This window comes from Cherax quadricarinatus, chromosome 6 (genome assembly GCF_038502225.1).
Source record: "Cherax quadricarinatus isolate ZL_2023a chromosome 6, ASM3850222v1, whole genome shotgun sequence".
NCBI classification, from domain to species: Eukaryota; Metazoa; Arthropoda; class Malacostraca; order Decapoda; family Parastacidae; genus Cherax; species Cherax quadricarinatus.
Genome location: NC_091297.1, coordinates 50907196 through 50930544, shown reverse-complemented (window position 1 = coordinate 50930544; position 23349 = coordinate 50907196). Strand labels below are relative to the sequence as shown.

General features: G+C 38.5%; 1 protein-coding gene across 2 annotated transcripts in view; it reads right to left on the bottom strand.

Moving 5' to 3' along the window:
- Window positions 1–465: 465 nt before the first annotated feature.
- LOC128694655 (zinc finger protein 830) overlaps window positions 466–23349 on the bottom strand; it is a 247741-nt gene continuing 224857 nt past the window's right edge. For both annotated transcript variants that reach the window (XM_070081596.1, XM_070081591.1), the window contains one exon: window positions 466–1935. In XM_070081596.1, coding sequence (XP_069937697.1) covers window positions 1797–1935 — 139 coding nt within the window. In that variant the 3' untranslated portion in view covers window positions 466–1796. The remainder of the gene's footprint in view (window positions 1936–23349) is intronic.

The window sequence follows — 23349 nt, the reverse complement described above, 5'->3', positions numbered from 1 at the left end:
AACCAATCAAATCATCTCTATTTCTGTAACGTATGTTCCCTTCTATCAAATGAGACCAAGAAACCAAGAAAACAACCATAAAACCTTATGAAAATACATCACAAAGTTGCTGTTTTAAACGAAAAACATAGTCGCAGTTTTTATCCTCATTATGCACTGTATACTGCAGAATTTTTTATATGGTGCACATTTACTGCACAGACCTATTCTCTTGTATCTAGGTCCAAATTTACAGCTTACAGCTAATCTGAGTGAGCTGAGTTCATGGTGTAGTACTATGGGAACGACATTGGCTTCAAAGGCATAGTACAAAGGGACTAACACCAAAAGAGTTAATGCCTCACCCACCACAGTGTTTCATGCTTTCCCAAGGAGGGAAAGCACTAAATGCCAGTAACTGATTAGGTAATGAGTAATCAACTGGACTTCTGTAATTACTGTAATTAACATGATAAAACAGGTAAATTAATCATTTATCACTTTATTTAAAGAAAATAATACATATGACAATAATATAGATATATTCTCATAATCCATGGAAGCTTTATTTCTTACTCAAGGTTGGGGTGTATTTTTGGAACCCCATTCTCTATACAGAATACATATATGATTCCTGAGCAGAGGGGATCATTTTAGGAAGGCAGTAAATTCATGAACAAGAGAAAAAGCAAGCAATGTTGAGCAGTATACTATGATGAGTTGTCTGGTAGAGGAAGGTTAGGTAGTCATGGAGGCCAACAGGTTTAATTAAACAGACCAGCAATATGATGCACACTTGAAATTAACTATTACAATCACTGAAAATAATTTTTCAAAATTATACAGCATGTGCTATATTAATTTAGGTAAATTATAAATTAACAATGTTTATAGAAGAATATGTAAGACACTACATGGTATATATAGTATTTCATAAAATACAATTATTATACTGTCACGGAAGATTACATTAATACTGTATAAATAGAAAAAAGTATAGCTGCTCCCTACACAGCTTTAATGAAGAACCTCACTTTTCCAGAATTATCTTAGTTATTATAGAAAGTTTAATTTCCCTCCAACAAAACATTCATAATACAGTATTTGGGATACCTAATAAAGTAGCAACTTAAAAAAAAAAGTAAAAAAATTGTATGCTGCTGATCCCACAGAACTAATGATTGGACTAAATGGACTGCCCAATTTATAAGTCTAAACTAGACTGCTCAATGATGTAAGTGAAAACACACATATTAGTCCCAAATGGGATGTGAATGTGGAATCTTGCCAGTAAGGATTGCATTAGTTGTATCACTTGAGCCATGGCTGGTATGGAGCAAGTGAAAACAGATACTGTACATTCCTGGGCAACAGGATATCACTGGGTTGTAAGCGCCAATACAATTTAGGCCAAGTATGTGTATTTAAATAATGTATGTGAAAATCCACATACACAGGTATGCATGCTTTATTTTTGTATATGTACATATACAAAGATATGCAAAATAACCAGGAAAAAGAAAGTGAAATTCCAACCACTTTTGTGATTCTCAAGCACTTGGAATTTCACTATTTTTTCACTATGGTTATTTTGCATATTGTAATATTACTTGTTAACTGTTATCTTATTGCATACAAAGGTATGCATTAGCAACTTGATATTGCCCTCCAAAATTATATAAACAAAAATATAGAAATAAAATAAATGACTTTTGCAAAATATATATTTCAATGCACTGTCCTGATACATATGAAAAATATTTACAAGACTTTAGAAAGGAATCTTGATAGTTTTGGTATAGAGCATTTAAATGTCATTAAATGAGAGAATTTTTTGTTCTCCATATGACAGGAGCAAATTCTTCATCACTGGAATCTTCACTATCATCTGAATCAGCTTTCTGATTTCCTCTTTCTTTAAGCTGTGTTGTCTTTTTCTTATCCAGTTCCACGACTCTGAAGAAAAGTATATAACAATTAAGAGGCAAATTTATATACAGAAAGTGATGTTCAAATTAGGGTGTGGAGAGAATGGGACTACATTACAGTAAAAGCATAGTAGGTCTTAGACAGGGATGTATGATGTCACCATTTGTGTTCAATATACTTATAGATGGGGTTGTAAAAGAAGTGAATGCCAGGGTATGGCAAAGTGTGGGAAGGAAGATAAAAAAAAAAAAAGAAGTAATACGAAGTAGGAATTGTTGCAGTTACTCTTTGCCAATGATGTGTGAAATTCTGAAGAGAAGTTGCAGAGATTGGTGGAGTTTGGAATGCCTGTAAAAGAAAGATTAATAATCAAAAGCAAACATAGATAAGATCAAGGTGATTAGAGTAATAAAAAGCTTAGACAGTGAAGTACTGGACATCAGCCTGGAGGGAGAAAGTATGGGAGAAATTTATGTATTTAGATATTTAGAAGTGGACATGTTGGGAAATGAATCTATGAAAGATGAAGTGAACCATAAAACTGATGAGGGAAAAAAGATCACAGGTGGTGTGCTGAGGCACGTGTGGAAAGTAGCTAATCTATTTAGAAATGTACCAGAGTATATTGGTATTAGCACACTTATTATGGTGAGATATGGGCTTTACACATTGCAGCAAGGAGGCTAGAGGCAGAAGAGAGGTCATATTTGAGACCAGTGGGCAGTGTGAATATTATGTAGTACAGAATTAGGCCAATACTGATACTAAAAAAAAAAAAAAATTATATTACTACGGTCAATACATAAGGGAATGCTTATTGCTCAATAGTTGTTAAATAATCGAAGGATGTTAAATATTAAATACTGTGGCCTAATTTCTCTGAGATGCCAAGATCATTACTCATTACAAGCATTACAGGCTCTCCTGCAAAGTTTACGAACTGAAAAAAGAAAACAAAATTTCTGAACCTATTTACATATTTAGCAATCTCATGAAGACATAATCAGAAATTATTTAACAAAATATGTCAGAATAATTTCCTGTTATATTAAACACGTAACTAAAACATCCAACACTCTAATAATAATGTTTATTTAACCCTTTCAGGGTCGACAGGCCCTCCACCAGATTTGTTCTCAGGGTCGACAAATTAAAAAAAAAAAAAAAAAAAAAAAAATCTTATGAAAAGATAGACAATCTTTTCCTGATCATAATGACACCAAAAGTATGAAATTTGATGGAAAACTTACAGAATTATGCTCTCATGAACTAAGCAGTCTTGCGATGTTTACGCATCAGCGATTTTGCCCACTTTGAGCCCTATTTTCGGCCAATTCCAGTGTACTAGTTGACAAAAATCATAACTATTTCACTAGAACTTCATTTTTTCTATCGAATGTTTACAAGAAACCACCCACTTACCAACTTCAGCTATCTAATAAAGTGATCAGAATTTAGCAATTTTGCCAATTTCACACAAATTTCAAAAGATGTCAATATCCAAACAGGGTCCAGAATAAACAAGAAAGACATTCCTGGCACTAAAATAACATTTCCTCTGTTCATTAGTCATGTCCTCACGCCCCTCTTACATTCTTTTACTTTCCAGTTTGAATTTTTATTCTCACAAAAAATAGAAGATTTACTGTTATGCAGACTACTGCATTTATGTAGAAATGATATAAATAATATCAGTGCATTTGTGAAAGAATATTAGACTCACCAGTTGACGTGTATTAGACGCGTAGCTTAATTTGTTTACTTTTGAACTTTAGCAAAAATCGAAGATTTCTGCTACTTTTAGCTCAATTTCAAGGTACTTTTCATTGTAAAACCAATCAAAATCATCTCAATTTCTGTAATATGTCTTCCATTCTAAAAAATGAGACCAGGAAAACTAGAATACCATCATAAATACCATACGAAAATACAGTGCAAAGTCGCTGTTTTAAACCAACAACACTGTCAAAGTTTTTTTTTTCTCATTACACACTGTGTGCTGCAGGATTTTTTTTTATACTGTGCACACTAACCACATAGACCCATTCTTTCATATATAGGCCTACCAGCTTTCTCTCACTAGATTTGAAGGCGCTAGAATTTAGGCGTACTAGTACGTCAAAAGCCCTGGTGCGTAAGCCGTACTAGTACGCCAGAAACCCTGAAAGGGTTAAAGCTTTTAACCCTTTCAGGGTTGACAGGCTCTCTCCTGAACTTGTTCTCAGGGTCAAAAAATATTGGAAAAAAAAAAATTGTTTTTTCTTATGAAAAGATAGTTTTTTTTTCTAAATTTTATAGGAAAAAAAAAAAAAATGCCATCGATACTTACCGAGATATGGAGGCATGAAGTTGACAGAAATTGAACCGCATACGGCAACATCGCCAATTGCCGGTCACCCGGTAATCATTTATTTTGTTTTTTCTACCTTTTTCTTTTATTTTTTATTATTTTTCTTTTCAAGTAACTTTTATGGCCTGTGAGACCAACATGAGGACTATTTTGTAAATATTCACTCTTTCTGTATTACACAATCACTGCACAAACACTGTTGTCATTATATAGTTTACAAAACATGTTTACACAAATGAACAAAATAAAATGTTGTTTATTACAATTTTTCTATATTATATATACAGTCACTGGACATGTTCTTAGAAGTTCTGCAGCCTGTGGAAGTCTTTGAAACATGGTGTCATGCACAATAATGTTTCACACTCCGCACACATAAAACGAGTGTCTCTGCATTGTTGTGGGCATTTTTTTGTATGTCCATAGACGTGACATCTCTTCTGAGCCTTTTTCTTGAAAGCAGTAGCAGGCAGTTTCATTAGGAAGTGATCACCAGGCCTCAGACGAGAAGGTAGCTGTTGTTAATTTCGTGGGCGGTTTTCTATTGCAGGTGTTGTTCCTTGGTACTTGATTATTATTTGTCTGATGACAGACAAACAAAATTTGCCATATGGTGGTTTGTTTCTGGTCCTCATCTTATACATATTATAAGCATTGAGCATGGAAATGTCCAGAATATGGAAAAAGAGCTTTATGTACCACCTATAACTCGTGAACACAATCAGCAAACCCAATCTGCATGTCACATTTGTCCACTGAATGCATATTGAGAGTGTAGTCCATCACAGCTGCAGGTTTTAGAATGGGTTCATTGCTCTCTCTATGCTGCCTGCCAGTGTCTGCCATTGCGTTAGGGTGAACTGATGACAACAGTGTGACATCTCGTTTGTAATGCCACTGAAATGCCATGATGTCATTGGCAGCAAACGCCTGTACCTCACCTCTACAAGTGCCAGTGTCAAACCTGGGCATATGTTTATGATTTCCATGCACTATGCCACACACATCTGTCATGTTCACTCGCAAGAAATCACTGAGTAAGGGGCTTGTGTACCAGGTATCAGTATAGAATATATGCCCCTTACCAAGATATGGTTCCATCATTGTTCTAACCACATCACCAGAGATACCCAGTAACTTCCTAGTATCTCGCAATGTATTATTTCCAGTGTACACAATTATATCCAATACAAGACTTCTGTAGCAATCACAAGGCACAAAAAACTTTATACCAAAGCATTTCCTCTTGCTTGGTATATACTGCTTGAATGAGAGTCTTCCTTTGAACAGAATCAAAGACTCATCAATAACAAGCTTCCTGAAGGGATAAAAATACATATTGAATTTCTGTTTCAGATACACAAACACATTCCTAATCTTATACAGTGGACCCCCGCATAACGATCACCTCCGAATGCGACCAATTATGTAAGTGTATTTATGTAAGTGCGTTTGTACGTGTATGTTTGGGGGTCTGAAATGGACTAATCTACTTCACAATATTCCTTATGGGAACAAATTCGGTCAGTACTGGCACCTGAACATACTTCTGGAGTAAAAAAATATCATTAACCGGGGGTCCACTGTATAACCTGTCATTTCTGTCAGGCCTGGTTTTGTCTGAGAAGTGTGGCATACGTAACAGCAGCACAAATCAATTCACCGATATTATATCACTGAAACCTGGGGTTGCAATCAGGCGGTCTGCTGACCAGTATGAATTGACACTGTGCTTACACACACGTGGCATAAGAATTATTGTGGCAAACAAAAGATACATCTCAGCCACAGTTGTGTCCTTCCACTGGTGTAGGCATGATTTTGGTGAAAGTATTGTGTTTGCCATGGTGTAATCGAAGTATCTGTTGCTTTCCCTGACAATAATTTCCATCAGGGGTTCGTCAAAGAATAACTCAAAACATTCCAGTTCGGTGGCATTGTTCCCAAGTGTACAAGATGGCCGTATTCCACTTTGACTGTCATCAAAGTGATGGGGATTGGGAACAAAACTGTCAGCTTCCTGCAAAACCCAGGTGTGGTCTGCTGGTGAGTACTGGATACTGACAGGTGGTTGTGGTTGTAGAGGTTGTGGTTGTGGAGGTTGGTGTGGTGGGTGGGTGGGGGATGGTGGCCTTTGTTGTAGTTCAGCTGAGTCAGCGGCGTGGGTTGCAGCATGGCCCACTGCTGGTGCCTCACGGCTGGCACCACCACTACCACCAACAAATGCATGCACATTTTCCATCCCAACTGCAACACCATCATCTTCATTTTCACCATCCGTTTCTGTTGTACAGCCACGGGATGTACTCCGAGATGTACTTCTTACCCTTGGAATAGTATATGGCACACTACCAGAGCTCAAATACCATTGTATATACTGATGCTTCACTGGAGAATATTCTACTTAACTTTCGCTACTGGAACTGTTTTCAAGAGCTTGGAGTTCATATACACTATCACTATCATCACCATTTCTCACATTTGAGTCCAAGATATGGGAAAATATAAGTTTCCTCTTTCGTTCTGGTACAACTGAACGTGAACAAGACGGCCCAGCACCAGAGGTGGAAGGTTCAGGGTCATCTGGATTTTCCTCACTATTACCGGTATTATGGTCATTAGTTTCGGTCACAACCTCCTGAAAACCTTGAAAGTCTTCTTCACTGACACTTCCATCTGTATTAGAACTGTCACTGGGGAACAAAAGTGTCCCAATTCACCGAGGAGTGAGGTGTTTCTTACCGCGAGGAATGGTGAACAAGGTGTACTAAAATGGCGTTCCCACAATGCACCACTGGGTCCCTGAATTTTTTCCTACCGCGCACAATGACCACGCAGACCCATTCTCTCACATCTAGGCCTACCAGTCGTTTCCCTCTAATTTGAAGCCGCTAGAATTTACGTGTACTAGTACAGCACCAACCTTGGCGCATAAGCCATACTAGTACGGCACCAACCCTGAAAAGGTTAAAAAACTTTCTGAAATGTGAAAAAAATGGAAAATCTAAAATTATTATTGAGAACTTGAACATCGTATCTCCATCATTAAACTGAATAAAATGACATACGTTCATTATACAGTTTAAAGGTTAAAATTTTAAATTCTGAAGAACATTAAAAATAAAAAAAAAACATACATTATACTAATACAGTACCTGAAATTAAAAATAATATACAGTGGACCCCCGCTTAACGATCACCTCCAAATGCGACCAATTATGTAAGTGTATTTATGTAAGTGCGTTTGTACGTGCATGTTTAGGGGTCTGAAATGGACTAATCTACTTCACAATATTCCTTATGGGGAAAAATTCGGTCAGTACTGGAACCTGAACATACTACTGGAATGAAAAAAGTTCGTTAAGCGGGGGTCCACTGTACATGTACATACTTACATTATTCCAACAGCTAAAATTAAAAATTCTCCAATGCCCATGAAGAACACCAACATCTCAGTTTTGGAAGTTAAACTGTTCCTATGAGGAGAGTAGATGTTCCCTCCAATGTTGAACAATCTTTTACTCTATTGAAGAGGGAAGGATGATTGAACTCCTATATTTATTGGCTAGGTTTGCCAGAAATGGAAGAGCTATCATATTTAATTACTACTACCCTAGTGGATTTCCTTTTGTGTGCAATAATGCCATTGCCATATACAGTGGACCCTCGAGTTTCGTAAGCCTTGCGCTTCATAAATTTCGCCTTTCGACAAGTTTTTTCGTCAAAATATAGCCTCGCAGTTTGTAATTTGCCTTGGTATTTGTCACTCATCCGGAACACATACGAGTGGCCTCCCAGCATCTACGCCACACAAAGGTGCCCCACACACCATTCCCAGTCAGTGTGGCATTAACTTTACCAAAAATCTTCTAATTAACTAAATCTCAAAACTTCAAATCTAGATGCCCAAGGTTCATACATTATTAATACTACATTGTAGTATAAATACCTACCCAAAACAATACTGCCTTACATCCAATTGTAGCATTCTCATACTTTCAACAACTCACAATGTTATATTCCCATAATATAATTTCAATATTTATTTTTGAAACTATTGTAATTAGAGTAAATTACTGTCTACTATAAATAAAAAAAGATGTACAACTTATTAAACAATGATCAATTTCTTTAGCATTAAACAGTCTGTGAGCCATTAAATTAAGTCTGCCCATAATGTCTAGGAATGATAGTGGCTCTCTTTGCACTGCAACTCATTATTGTAATTTCATAATCTCAATGTAATCTTGCAAAGAAATAAAACTTGTTTGTTTATTGGCGAGTGACCATCACCCCACGCGTTCATACGATAAATTTCATATTAATCCTTTGTTTTTTTGCTTGCAACTGCTAAATAAGCCACCATGGGCCAAAAGAAAGCTACTGGTGCCAGCCCTTTGGTGAAGAAGATGAGAAACAAGATAGAATTCAAGAAAGAACACACCAGCCAGGGTACTTCCCCACACACACACCAGCCAGGGTACTTCCCCACACACACACCAGCCAGGGTACTTCCCCCCACACACCAGCCAGGGTACTTCCCCACACACACGATTTGATTTGAATGGGACTTGTGCATGAGTGAATAGAATTATCAAAGCTTTTTGCTTGGGAAACATTGAAAATTGGTTTGGGCAAATATTCTGTTAGTGGGATGGTTTGTAAAGGACCTGCCTAGTATGGGCCAGCAGGTCTGCTGCAGTGTTCCTGCTTTATGTTCTTACGTACACCAGCCAGGGTACTTCCCCACACACCACCCAGGGTACTTCCCCACACACCAGCCAGGGTACTTCCCCACACAAACCAGTCAGGGTACTTCCCCACATACACGATTTGATTTGAGTGGGACTTGCGCATGAGTGAATAGAATTATCAAAGTTTATTGCTTGGGGAGCATTGAAAATTGGGTTGGGCAAATATTCTGTTAGTGGGATGGTTTGTGAAGGACCTGCCTAGTATGGGCCAACAGGCCTGTTGCAGTGTTCCTGCTTTCTTATGTTTTTATGTACACCAGCTGAGGAAACTTGTTTCAGAGGAGGAGGAAGAGAGAGGGAAGAAGGTGCCTTCTTCAAAGATTAAGGACATTTGTGCAAAGTGGAGTGACGTACAAACATTTGTGAAGGAACATCACCTTAACCCTCTCCCCTCCTCCTGTCTTCCATACACCAACAAGAGTCTTCAACAAAGGTAAGTGTGATGTTATTGTTTTATACTTGATTTCTGATTCTTTTCCGTATGTAAATCTATATTTAATCTATAAAAAAAATAATTTTTGTTAATACTTTTGGGTGTCTGGAATGGATTAATTGGATTCACATCATTTCTTATGGGGAAAATGGTTTTTGCCATTCATAAATTTCGCCTTTCGTCAGACTCTCTGGAACAGATTAATTACAAAATTTGAGTCCACTGTAATTGTCTATTTCTGCTTTCATGTTTGAGGTTACACAAATACAGGCACATTTATTTTTGATTGCAGCTTATTGTGATTTGGAAAAGGATCCCAAGGAAGGTGTCTGTGCTGCTGTTAGGAATGCTGGCCACAGATTCATCGTAACGTTTATCTTCATCAAACCTGTCACATGCTTCAATCCCTGTTACATCATCATGATTTTCTTTACAAGACTCTCTGCTGCTCACAAACCAGCTACACTCTGAATTCTTGAGCTGCTGAATTCTCTCCTGAGTTTCTTTCAGTTCATTCACAACATTGTGAAAGTTTGTTTTACATAACTCATCCGTTGCACTGGCACTAAAGTTATTCTCATATCGAAGAACTAGAAGTGTACCATAGTGATGCCTCTCATTAATGGACTAATAAGAGTAAGGGGTGTACAATAATGCTGATTGTCCACAACTCCCAAATTATGAAATTAATAATTCATAATCGCCTGGTTGTCTTCTGAAGTACTGGACTTGGTCTGATGATGCAGACGACAACCAAGAATACAGGTGTTGTAACCTGTAGTACTATGATGCAGTACTGTACTGTATAGCAATTTTATGGTACTCTATGTAATTTACAGTAATTTTATTTACCTATTTGTGGTGGCCAGATGAGGTGTAAACTGCTGTGATTGAAGTGATAACTTTCATTCTTTTATTCAGAGTCAGATGAGCTGTAAAGTTCTACTAGTGAAAATAAAATAGATGACTGAGAATTATTATTATAATCAAGGGGGAAGCGCTAAACCCGGAGGATTATACAGCACCTGGGGGGGGGGATGTGGAAGGCATTCAGGCTTAATTCGGGGAACTGGAGCACAGATCCAATTCCCTAAATCAAGAGCCCCTCACCAACATCAAGGAACCTTCCTTGAGGGGAGATGACTGAGAAGACGTAGATGGCTGAGATGATGCACAGGGATGAGAAGACATGGATGGCTTAGAAGATAATAATAATAAAAACAGTGATTACGTGTGAGTGAGGTGAAAGTGTTGAATGATGATGAAAGTATTTCCTTTTCGGGGATTTTCTTTCTTTTTTGGGTCACCCTGCCTCGGTGGGAGACGGCCAACTTGTTAAAAAAAAAAAAAAAAAAATAATAACAATCCTAGGTAGTAGGTTGGTAGACAGCAACCGCCCAGGGAGGTACTACCGCCCTGCCAAGTGAGTGTAAAACTGAAGCCTGTAATTGTTCTACATGATGATAGGATTGCTGGTGTCTTTTTTTTTTTGTATCGTACACATTCAAGATTTCAGGTATGTCTTGCTGCTTCTACTTACACTTAGGTCACACTACACATGCATGTACAAGCATATATATACACACCCCTTTGGGTTTTCTTCTATTTTCTTTCTAGTTTTTGTTCTTGTTTATTTCCTCTTACCTTCATGGGGAAGTGGAACAGAATTCTTCCTCCGTAAGCCATGCGTGTTGTAAGAGGCGACTAAAATGCCGGGAGCAAGGGGCTAGTAACCCCTTCTCCTGTATATACAGTGGACCCCCGCATAACGATCACCTCTCAGGAAAAAGGCTCAGAAGAGATGTCACGTCTATGGACATACAAAAAAATGCCCACAACAATACAGAGACACTCGTTTTATGTGTGCGGAGTGTGAAACATTATTGTGCATGACACCATGTTTCAAAGACTTCCACAGGCTGCAGAACTTCTAAGAACATGTCCAGTGACTGTATATATAATATAGAAAAATTGTAATAAACAACATTTTATTTTGTTCATTTGTGTAAACATGTTTTGTAAACTATATAATGACAACAGTGTTTGTGCAGTGATTGTGTAATACAGAAAGAGTGAATATTTACAAAATAGTCCTCAGGTTCACGCGCGCGGTGCAAAGAAAAAAAAATAGAAAAAATATGAAAATGGAGTTATTGTTACCAAAAAATAGCTGAACTTTCTGGCTACACTCTGGTATAATTATTATCCTCGTACGATGTTTCTAAAAGGAATTACAGCCATTTATAACAGGCATGGTGACAGTGCTGACGCGTCATATTGCGTAAGAAGCGCTGACTCGGCTTTGTTTACGTTTTTGTTACGTTTTTCCCCGTGTTATTTTTATCGTTTTCTTATATCTTTATGTCTAATATAATACAAATTCACCATCTGAGATCATGCCAGAGTGGGCGGAGATAATATGATCAAGGAACCAATCAAGGTACCCTGGGTATATTGCATAAAATGGCCGACACCTCCAGCCAACAAAATATTCCATACCCACGCTAATATCAATTATAAGGCTTATTTATCTATCACAATTGATCTATTATGACATAATGCAATATAATAATAGCATATAAACATAAAAAGTACACCTTAAAAAATAATATATAGCATAATATGATGCCCCGAGGAAAAAATTTCTATCGATATTTCCCCTGAAGGTGAAGAGAGGGTCCGCCCACTCTCATCAGTGACGAGAGAAAACGGATTTACAATGGTTAACTGTAATAAACACTCGTAGGTCGCGGAAAAAGTGTAAAATAAGGCGAATTTTTCGGGGGAAAAAAATATTTCCCGGGCACCTGGGGTGCCGCGCGCTTCGGCCTATATCTCGAAAGTAAGTTATTTACCTATTTAGGGGGATTGCATCCTTATTTATGAATGAATTGACTTGATTTTCACAACAAACATAGGAGAATGATTTGATTTACAAGAAATTACGTACCTTTCTGAACTATCCCAAATATTTTTAGATTTATGTGGGCAACAAGACCGACATCTTCCAATATGACAAAAAAGTTATGAAACTTATTTTTTTTTAGCATGAAGATAAGGTTTATTTTAGAATAGGTACGTAATTCGTGATGGAATTAGAGGTGTTCTATCAGCAGCAAGTGTCAAAACCACTTTTCCAAGTACCACTGAGTAGGACTCCGCTGCCAAATGCAATTTTTCGTAAATTTTGCATATTTCATTAGTTTTTGGCCGATATGATTGAAACTTCAGCACAGGAGGTTTTATATAAGCTTCTAATAGTACACCAAAAATGAACGTAATCGGTTGAAAAATAAAGAAGTCGATATGTTTCACCTGACTCCTTCCTTACACTTAGGTCACACTACACATGCATGTACAAGCATATATATACACACCCCTTTGGGTTTTCTTCTATTTTCTTTCTAGTTCTTGTTCTTGTTTATTTTCTCTTACCTTCATGGGGAAGTGGAACAGAATTCTTCCTCCGTAAGCCATGTGTGTTGTAAGAGGCGACTAAAATGCCGGGAGCAAGGGGCTAGTAACCCCTTCTCCTGTATATACAGTGGACCCCCGCATAACGATCACCTCCGAATGCGACCAATTATGTAAGTGTATTTATGTAAGTGCGTTTGTACGTGTATGTTTGGGGGTCTGAAATGGACTAATCTACTTCACAATATTCCTTATGGGAACAAATTCGGTCAGTACTGGCACCTGAACATACTTCTGGAGTGAAAAAATATCGTTAACCGGGGGTCCACTGTATTACTAAATGTAAAAGGAAAAACTTTTGTTTTTCCTTTTGGTCCACCCCGCCTCGGTGGGATACGGCCGGTGTGTTGAAATAATAATAATAATAATAATAATAATAATAATAATAATAATAATAATAATAATAATAACAATAAAAACAGTGATTATGTGTGAGTGAGGTGAAAGTGTTGAATGATGATGAAAGTATTTTCTATGTGTGAGTGAGGTGAAAGTGTTGAATGATGATGAAAGTATTTTCTTTTTGGGGATTTTCTTTATTTTTTGGGTCACCCTGCCTCGGTGGGAGACGGCCGACTTGTTAAAAAAAAAAAAAAATTACATGTATAGGTATTAGGTTGGTAGACAGCAACCACCCAGGGAGGTACTACCGTCCTGCCAAGTGAGTGTAAAACGAAAGCCTGTAATTGTTTTACATGATGGTAGGATTGCTGGTGTCCTTTTTTCTGTCTCATAAACATGCAAGGTTTCAGGTACGTCTTGCTACTTCTACTTACACTTAGGTCACACTACACATACATGTACAAGCATATACATATATACACACCCCTCTGGGTTTTCTTCTATTTTCTTTCTAGCTCTTGTTTTTGTTTATTTCCTCTTATCTCCATGGGGAAGTGGAACAGAATTCTTCCTCTGTAAGCCATGCGTGTTGTAAGAGGCGACTAAAATGCCGGGAGCAAGGGGCTAGTAACCCCTTCTCCCGTATAAATTGCTAAATTTAAAAAGAGAAACTTTTGTTTTTCTTTTTGGGCCACCCTGCCTTGGTGAGATACAGTCAGTTTGCTAAAAAAAAAAAAATTATAATAATAATATCTTTATTTCTACAAGTACAGTGGACCCCCGCATAACGATTACCTCCGAATGTGACCAACTATGTAAGTGTATTTATGTAAGTGCGTTTGTATGTGTATGTTTGGGGGTCTGAAATGGACTAATCTACTTCACAATATTTCTTATGGGTACAAATTCGGTCAGTACTGGCACCTGAACATACTTCTGGAGTGAAAAAATATCGTTAACCGGGGGTCCACTGTACATGTACAAGGTTATAGGTAGTAGGTTGGTAGACAGCAACTACCCAGGGAGGTACTACCATCCTGCCAAGCGAGTGTAAAACGAAAGCCTGTAATTGGTGGGAATGCTGGTGTCCTTTTTTCTCTCATAAACATGCAAGATTTCAGGTACGTCTTGCTACTTCTACTTACACTTAGGTCACACTACACATACATGCACAAGCATATACTATATATGCACATCTCTGGCCTTTCTGCTATTTTCTTTCTAGTTCTTGTTCTTGCTTATTTCCTCTTATCTCCATGGGTAAGTGGAACAGAATTCTTCCTCCGTAAGCTATGCGTTTTGTAAGAGGCGACTAAAATGACGGGGGCAAGAGGCTAGTAACCCCTTCTCTTGTATAAATTACTAAATTTAAAAAAAGAAACTTTAGTTTTTCTTTTTGGGCCACCCTGCCTTGGTGGGATACGGCCGGTTTGTTGAAAGGAAAAAAAAAAAAACATGTACAAGGTATACAGGCCTTGCTGACATCAATGACAAACAGTGGACCCCCGCATAACGATATTAATCCGTTCCTGAGAGCTCATTGTTATGCGAAATGAATTTTCCCCATAAGAAATAATGGAAATCAAATTAATCCGTGCAAGACACCCAAAAGTATGAAAAAAAAAATTTTTACCGCATGAAATATACATTTTCCTACACACAAAGAGAAGGATACATGCACAATAGTAGAGTAGTACATGCACAATATATATTGTGCATGTACTACTCTACTAAATGAAGAATAAATGACACTTACCTTTATTGAAGATGCAGCAATGGCTGATGAGACACTGTGTCCTGGGAGTGCCTTTTCCTCCTGAGTACTGTAGGTCCTGTTTCACATTTTCTTCCAGAACAGGCCTTATCACACTGTGTATGCCACTACGATTCTTAAATCTCTCAAACCAACCTTTGCTGGCTTTAAATTCACCAATATAAGCACTAGTTCCAGGCATTTTTCCCTGTTCACCTGGGTGTTAGTCGACTGGTGTGGGTTGCATCCTGGGAGACAAGATTAAGGACCCCAATGGAAATAAGTTAGACAGTCTTCGATGACACTGACTTTTTTGGGTTATCCTGGGTGGCTAACCCTCTGGGGTTAATTGTTTCTTGGTATTCTCAATAAGCCACACCAACAACGGTGCTACAGCAGCAGCAGCAGCTGACAGTGCTACAGTAGCAGCAGCAGCAGCAGCTGACAGTGCTACAGCAGCAGCAGATGGTGCTACAGCAGGAGCAGATGGTACTACAGCAGCAGCAGCAGCTGACGGTGGTACAGCAGCAGCAGCAGCAGCTGACAGTGCTACAGCAGCAGCAGCAGCTGACAGTGCTACAGCAGCAGCAGCTGACAGTGCTACAGCAGCAGCAGCTGACAGTGCAGCAGCAGCAGGCAGACAGTGCAGCAGCAGCAGCAGCAGCAGACAGTGCAGCAGCAGCAGCAGCTGACAGTGCTACAGCAGCAGCTGACAGTGCTACAGCAGCAGCAGATGGTGCTACAGCAGCAGCAGATGGTACTACAGCAGCAGCAGCTGATGGTGCTACAGCAGCAGCAGCAGCTGATGGTGCTACAGCAGCAGCTGACAGTGCTACAGCAGCAGCAGTTGACCATGGTAACACAGTATTTCGATAATATTTCTCGCCCTTTTTACCACAGGGTTGGCACTAGAAGCTTTCTTGGGGCCCATGGTCACTTATTTTGCAGATAAAATCACCAAAAACGCTGTAATAATACGAAATGTTCCGATTGTATGCTTGGATGTTACCGCGGAGGCTGGCTTGTAAACAATGCCACCGGCGGAACATGTGAGGCTGGCTCAGGCCTCACATAGACGCGTCTTGGATGAATAGCGTTGAGCGAGTTTTTTAGCGCTATGCGAGGCAAAATTTTAGTGATAAAATGTATCACTATGCGGATTTAACGTTATGTGATGCCAACGGTATGCGGGGGTCCACTGTACTACTACAGTGGACCCCCGGTATTCGATAAATCCGGTATTCAATGCATTTTAACGCAAAAATTTCGCCTCGGTATTTGATGCGATTCGTACGAGACGTGTCCATGTGTGGCCTGAACTGCCCCATGTGTGCCAGTGTTTACAAGCCAGGCAGTGTGCGTGCATCTAAGGATACATTCGGTACATTCCATATTATCACTGTTTTTGGTTCTTGTTTCTGCAAAATAAGTCACCATGGGCCCCAAGGAAGCTTCTAGTGCTAACCCTTCGAGAAAAAAGGTGCTAATGACTATTGAAATGAAGAAAGAGATAATTGCAAAGTACGAAAGTGGAGTGCGTGTGTCGGAGCTGGCCAGGTTGTATAGTAAACCCCAATCAACCATCTCTACTATAGTGACCAGGAAAACGGCAATCAAGGAAGCTGTTCTTGCAAAAGGTGCAACTGTGATTACGAAACAGCGACCACAAGTGTTACAAAATGTTGAGAGACTGTTATTGGTGTGGATAAATGAAAAACAGATACCAGGAGATAGCATCTCTCAAGCGATCATTTGTGAAAAGGCTAGGCAGTTGCATGACGATTTGGTAAAGAAATTGCCTGCAACTAGTGCTGATGTGAGTGAATTTAAGGCCAGCAAAGGTTGGTTTGAAAGATTTAAGAATCGTAGTTGCATACATAGTGTGATTAGGCATGGTGAGGCTGCCAGTTCGGACCAAAAAGCAGCTGAAAAATATGTGAAGGAATTCAAGGAGTACACAGACAGTGAAGAATTTAAACCTGAACAAGTGTTTAATTGCGACGAAACAGGCCTGTTTTGGAAGAAAATGCCAAGCAGGACCTACATTACTCAGGAGGAAAAGGCACTCCCAGGACATAAGCCTATGAAAGACAGGCTTACTCTGTTGATGTGTGCCAATGCTAGTGGTGATTGCAAAGTGAAGCCTTTATTGGTGTAACACTCTGAAACTCCCAGAGTGTTCAGGAAAAACAATGTCCTCAAGGCTAATTTGTGTGTGCTGTGGAGGGTAAACAGTGAGGCATGGGTCACTAGGGACTTTTTCTATGACTGGTTACACCATGCATTTGCCCCCACTGTGAAAAATTACCTAATTGAAAAGAAATTAGACCTTAAGTGCCTCCTGATATTAGACAATGCCCCTGGTCATCCTACAGACTTGGCAGAGCGACTTTCTGGGGACATGAGTTTCATTAAGGTCAAGTTTTTGCCTCCTAATATCACTCCTCTCCTGCAGCCCATGGACCAGCAGGTCATTTTCAACTTCAAGAAACTGTACACAAAAGCTGTTTCAAAAGTGCTTTGTAGTGACCACAGAAACTCAACTGACTCTAAAAGAGTTTTGGAAGGATCACTTTAATATCCTCAATTGTATAAATCTTACAGGTATGGCTTTGGAGGGAGTGACTAAGAGGACCTCGAACTCTGCTTGGAAAAAATTGTGGCCAGAATGTGTAGACAAAAGGGGTTTTGAAGGGTTTGAGGCTAACCCTGGGAATCCTATGCCAGTTGAGGAATCCACTGTGGCATTGGGGAAGTCCTTGGGGTTGGAGGTTAGTGGGGAGGATGTGGAAGAGTTGGTGGAGGAGGACAATGACAAACTAACCACTGATGAGCTGCTAGATCATCTTCAACAGCGAGAGGCCAGACCCGAGGAAACTGCTTCGGAGGAGGGGATAGAGAAATTGAAGAAGTTGCCTACTTCAAAGATTAAGGAAATGTGTGCAATGTGGCTTAAAGTGCAAACCTTTTTGATGACAATCACCCTAACACAGGTATTGCAAGCCGTGCTGGTGACTATTACACTGACAATGTTGTGAATCAGTTTAGAAAAGTCATAAAGGAACGAGAGGTACAGGCCTCTATGGACAGATATGTTATGCGACAGAAGTCCAGTGACTCTCAAGCTGGTCCTAGTGGCATTAGAAGAAGAAGGGAAGTAACCCTGCAAAAGGACTTGCTACCTCAAGTCCTAATGGAAGGGGATTCCCCTTCTAAACAGTAGCAACTTCGACACTCTCCCCTCCTCTCATCCCATCAATCATCACCAGATCTTCATTAAAGGTAAGTGTCAATTATTCTATTGTTATTGTTGTTATTGTAATTATTCTACTGCATTAAACTTAATATTTCATGTGGTAAAATTTTTTTTTCCATACTTTTGGGTGTCTTGCACGGATTAATTTGATTTCCATTATTTCTTATGGGGAAAATTGATTCGCTTTTCGATATTTTTGGTATTCGATGAGCTCTCAGGAACGGATTAATATCGAATAACGGGGGTCCACTGTATTCACTCACTGTATACTACACAGTAACAGCACAAACTTTGTTGACATTATATTGTTTACAAAACATGTTTACACAAACCAACAATAAAAAATGTTGTTTATTACTATTTTTCTATCATATATATACTCATATAGAGTCACAGGACAGGTTCTTGTAACTACAAGAGGTTGTGAAAGCTTGTAGTAGTGTGGGGGTGGACTTGTAAATATGGCGAGTCACCGGCATGTCTTGTGTCACAAAGATGCATCATACCACCACTCACTAACCTCACTGCCTTCCACAACACATCCCTTCCTTCCCACATACCTACCTTCTTTCTTTCCTTCCTACCTACCTTCCCTTCTTCCTACCTACCTTCCCTCCTTCCTTCCTTCTCATCTCTTCCTACCTACCTTCCCTCCTTTCTTCATCCTTTCTTCAAGTAACTTTTCTGGCCTGTGAGACCAATATAAGGTATGTTGAATGTGTATTCACTCATTGTATGCTACACAACAGCCACACAAACATTGTCATTATATTGTTTACGAAACATATTTACACAAACCAACAATAAAAAATGTTGTTTATTACTATTTTTCTATCACATATATACACATATAAAGTGACTGAACACTTCCCAGAACTGCTATAGCTTCTGTAAGCTTGTAGTTGCTGTGTGTGGGTGGACACTGGCATAATGTCACAAAGACAAATTACACCATCACTCACCACCCTCACTGCCTGTCAACACCCATCCCTTCCTCCCCACCCCACCAACCCACATGGAAATAAGTCACTGTCTGAATTTTTGTGGGTTATCCTAGGTTGATGGTCTCCTTCCTTCCTTACTTCCTACCTTCCTTCTTCCTTCCTTTCTCCCATCTCTTCCATTCTTCCTTCCTACCTCTCATCTCTTCCTTCCTTCTGGTTTCCTGGGCATTGCTTTCCATCACAAGCTTTTCAAAACCATGAAATTCATCTTCACTGACACTTCTATCTGTGCTCGAACTGTCACTTGGGAACAAAAGAGCCCCAATTAGCCGAGGAGTGAGGAGTTTCTTGCGCTAGACATGGTGAACAAGGTGTAATAAAATGGCTTTCACACAATGCACCACTGGGTCCCCGATTTCTTTTGTACTGCACACAAGGACCATGCAGACCAATTCTCTCACATCTAGGCCTACCAGCCTTTTCCTGCTTGATTTGAGGACGCTAGAATTTATGCATACTAGTATGTCAATAACCCTGGTGCGTAAGATGTACTAGTACGTCAAAAACCCTGAAAGAGTTAAGGAAACATGTCCTAATGTTTTCCAGCCATACTGCAGATTTCATCTCTGAACCTCAGTGTGGCTGAGAAGACGTAGATGACTGAGGTGACACAGAAGACTGAGGAGACGTGGATAACTGAGGAAACAGATGACTGAGAAGACATCAATGGCTGAGATGTTGAAAAATGAGCAAGTATAAAGAACATATCCAGTTTCAATTGTTTACCATGTTCATGCTGAACACTTATGATAAATTATCTAAAAATTCATAATTGTGGATAATAGACCTTACCTTCACTTTTGTCAGAAGGGTGTTAGGGAGTGTAGTTCTATATTTCTAGTTCTGTGTAAGTGTAGTTCTATGTTTCTAGTTCTATGTAAGTGTAGTTCTATGTTTCTAGTTCTGTGTAAGTGTAGTTCTATGTTTCTAGTTCTGTGTAAGTGTAGTTCTATGTTTCTAGTTCTGTGTAAGTGTAGTTCTATGTTTCTAGTTCTGTGTAAGTGTACTTCTATGTTTCTAGTTCTGTGTAAGTGTAGTTCTATGTTTCTAGTTCTGTCTGCTGTGTCTGTGTAGTTCTATGTTTCTAGTTCTGTGTAAGTGTAGTTCTATGTTCCTAGTTCTGTGTAAGTGTAGTTCTGTTTCTAGTTCTGTGTAAGTGTAGTTCTATGTTCCTAGTTCTGTGTAAGTGTAGTTCTGTTTCTAGTTCTGTGTAAGTGTAGTTCTGTTTCTAGTTCTGTGTACGTGTAGTTCTATGTTTCTAGTTCTGTGTAAGTGTAGTTCTATGTTTCTAGTTCTGTGTAAGTGTACTTCTATGTTTCTAGTTCTGTGTAAGTGTAGTTCTATGTTTCTAGTTCTGTCTGCTGTGTCTGTGTAGTTCTATGTTTCTAGTTCTGTGTAAGTGTAGTTCTATGTTCCTAGTTCTGTGTAAGTGTAGTTCTGTTTCTAGTTCTGTGTAAGTGTAGTTCTATGTTCCTAGTTCTGTGTAAGTGTAGTTCTGTTTCTAGTTCTGTGTAAGTGTAGTTCTGTTTCTAGTTCTGTGTACGTGTAGTTCTATGTTTCTAGTTCTGTGTAAGTGTAGTTCTATGTTCCTAGTTCTGTGTGAGTGTACTTTTATGTTTCTAGTTCTGTGTAAGTGTAGTTCTGTTTCTAGTTCTGTGTGAGTGTAGTTCTGTTTCTAGTTCTGTGTGAGTGTAGTTCTATGAATCTCGTTCTGTGTGAGTGTAGTTCTATGAATCTAGTTCTGTTTAAGTGTAGTTCTATGAATCTAGTTCTGTGTAAGTGTAGTTCTATGAATCTAGTTCTGTGTAAGTGAAGTTCTATGTTTCTAGTTCTGTGTAAGTGTAGTTCTATGAATCTAGTTCTGTGTAAGTGTAGTTCTGTTTCTAGTTCTGTGTGAGTGTAGTTCTATGAATCTAGTTCTGTGTGAGTGTAGTTCTATGAATCTAGTTCTGTGTAAGTGTAGTTCTATGAATCTAGTTCTGTGTAAGTGTAGTTCTATGTTTCTCGTTCTGTGTAAGTGTCGTTCTATGTTTCTAGTTCTGTGTAAGTGTAGTTCTGTTTCTAGTTCTGTGTGAGTGTAGTTCTATGAATCTAGTACTGTGTGAGTGTAGTTCTATGTTTCTAGTACTGTGTAAGTGTAGTTCTATGAATCTAGTTCTGTGTAAGTGTAGTTCTGTTTCTAGTTCTGTGTGAGTGTAGTTCTGTTTCTAGTTCTGTGTAAGTGTAGTTCTATGTTTCTAGTTCTGTGTGAGTGTAGTTCTATGTCTAGTTCTGTGTAAGTGTAGCTCTATGTTTCTAGTTCTGTGTGAGTGTAGTTCTGTTTCTAGTTCTGTGTAAGTGTAGTTCTATGTTTCTAGTTCTGTGTGAGTGTAGTTCTGTTTCTAGTTCTGTGTAAGTGTAGTTCTATGTTTCTAGTTCTGTGTGAGTGTAGTTCTGTTTCTAGTTCTGTGTAAGTGTAGTTCTATGTTTCTAGTTCTGTGTGAGAGTAGTTCTGTTTCTAGTTCTGTGTAAGTGTAGTTCTATGTTTCTAGTTCTGTGTAAGTGTAGTTCTATGTTTCTAGTTCTGTGTAAGTGTAGTTCAATGTTTCTAGTTCTGTGTAAGTGTAGTTCTATGTTTCTAGATCTGTGTAAGTGTAGTTCTATGTTTCTAGTTCTGTGTCAGTGTAGTTCTATGTTTCTAGTTCTGTGTAAGTGTAGTTCTATGTTTCTAGATCTGTGTAAGTGTAGTTCTATGTTTCTAGTTCTGTGTGAGTGTAGTTCTGTTTCTAGTTCTGTGTGAGTGTAGTTCTGTTTCTAGTTCTGTGTGAGTGTAGTTCTGTTTCTAGTTCTGTGTGAGTGTAGTTCTGTTTCTAGTTCTGTGTAAGTGTAGTTCTATGTTTCTAGTTCTGTGTAAGTGTAGTTCTATGTTTCTAGTTCTGTGTGAGTGTAGTTCTGTTTCTAGTTTTGTGTGAGTGTAGTTCTGTTTCTAGTTCTGTGTAAGTGTAGTTCTATGTTTCTAGTTCTGTGTAAGTGTAGTTCTATGTTTCTAGTTCTGTGTAAGTGTAGTTCTATGTTTCTAGTTCTGTGTAAGTGTAGTTCTGTTTCTAGTTCTGTGTGAGTGTAGTTCTGTTTCTAGTTCTGTGTGAGTGTAGTTCTGTTTCTAGTTCTGTGTGAATGTAGTTATGTTTCTAGTTCTGTGTAAGTGTAGTTCTGTTTCTAGTTCTGTGTAAGTGTAGTTCTATGTTTCTAGTTCTGTGTAAGTGTAGGTCTATGTTTCTAGTTCTGTGTAAGTGTAGTTCTATGTTTCTAGTTCTGTGTAAGTGTAGTTCTATGTTTCTAGTTCTGTGTAAGTGTAGTTCTATGTTTCTAGTTCTGTGTAAGTAGAGTTCAATGTTTCTAGTTCTGTGTAAGTGTAGTTCTATGTTTCTAGTTCTGTGTAAGTGTAGGTCTATGTTTCTAGTTCTGTGTGAGTGTAGTTCTATGTTTCTAGTTCTGCGTAAGTGTAGTTCTATGTTTCTAGTTCTGTGTAAGTGTAGTTCTATGTTTCTAGTTCTGTTTGAATGTAGTTCTATGTTTCTAGTTCTGTGTAAGTGTAGTTCTATGTTTCTAGTTCTGTTTGAATGTAGTTCTATGTTTCTAGTTCTGTTTGAATGTAGTTCTATGTTTCTAGTTCTGTGTAAGTGTAGTTCTATGTTTCTAGTTCTGTGTGAGTGTAGTTCTGTTTCTAGTTCTGTGTGAGTGTAGTTCTATGTTTCTACTTTTGTGTAAGTGTAGTTCTATGTTTCTAGTTCTGTGTAAGTGTAGTTCTATGTTTCTAGTTCTGTGTGAATGTAGTTCTATGTTTCTAGTTCTGTGTAAGTGTAGTTCTATGTTTCTAGTTCTGTGTAAGTGTAGTTCTGCTTCTAGTTCTGTGTAAGTGTAATTCTATGTTTCTAGTTCTGTGTGAGTGCACTTTTATGTTTCTAGTTCTGTGTGAGTGTAGTTCTATGTTTCTAGTTATGTGTAAGTGTAGCTCTATGTTTCTAGTTCTGTGTGAGTGTACTTCTATGTTTCTAGTTCTGTGTGAGTGTACTTCTATGTTTCTAGTTCTGTGTGA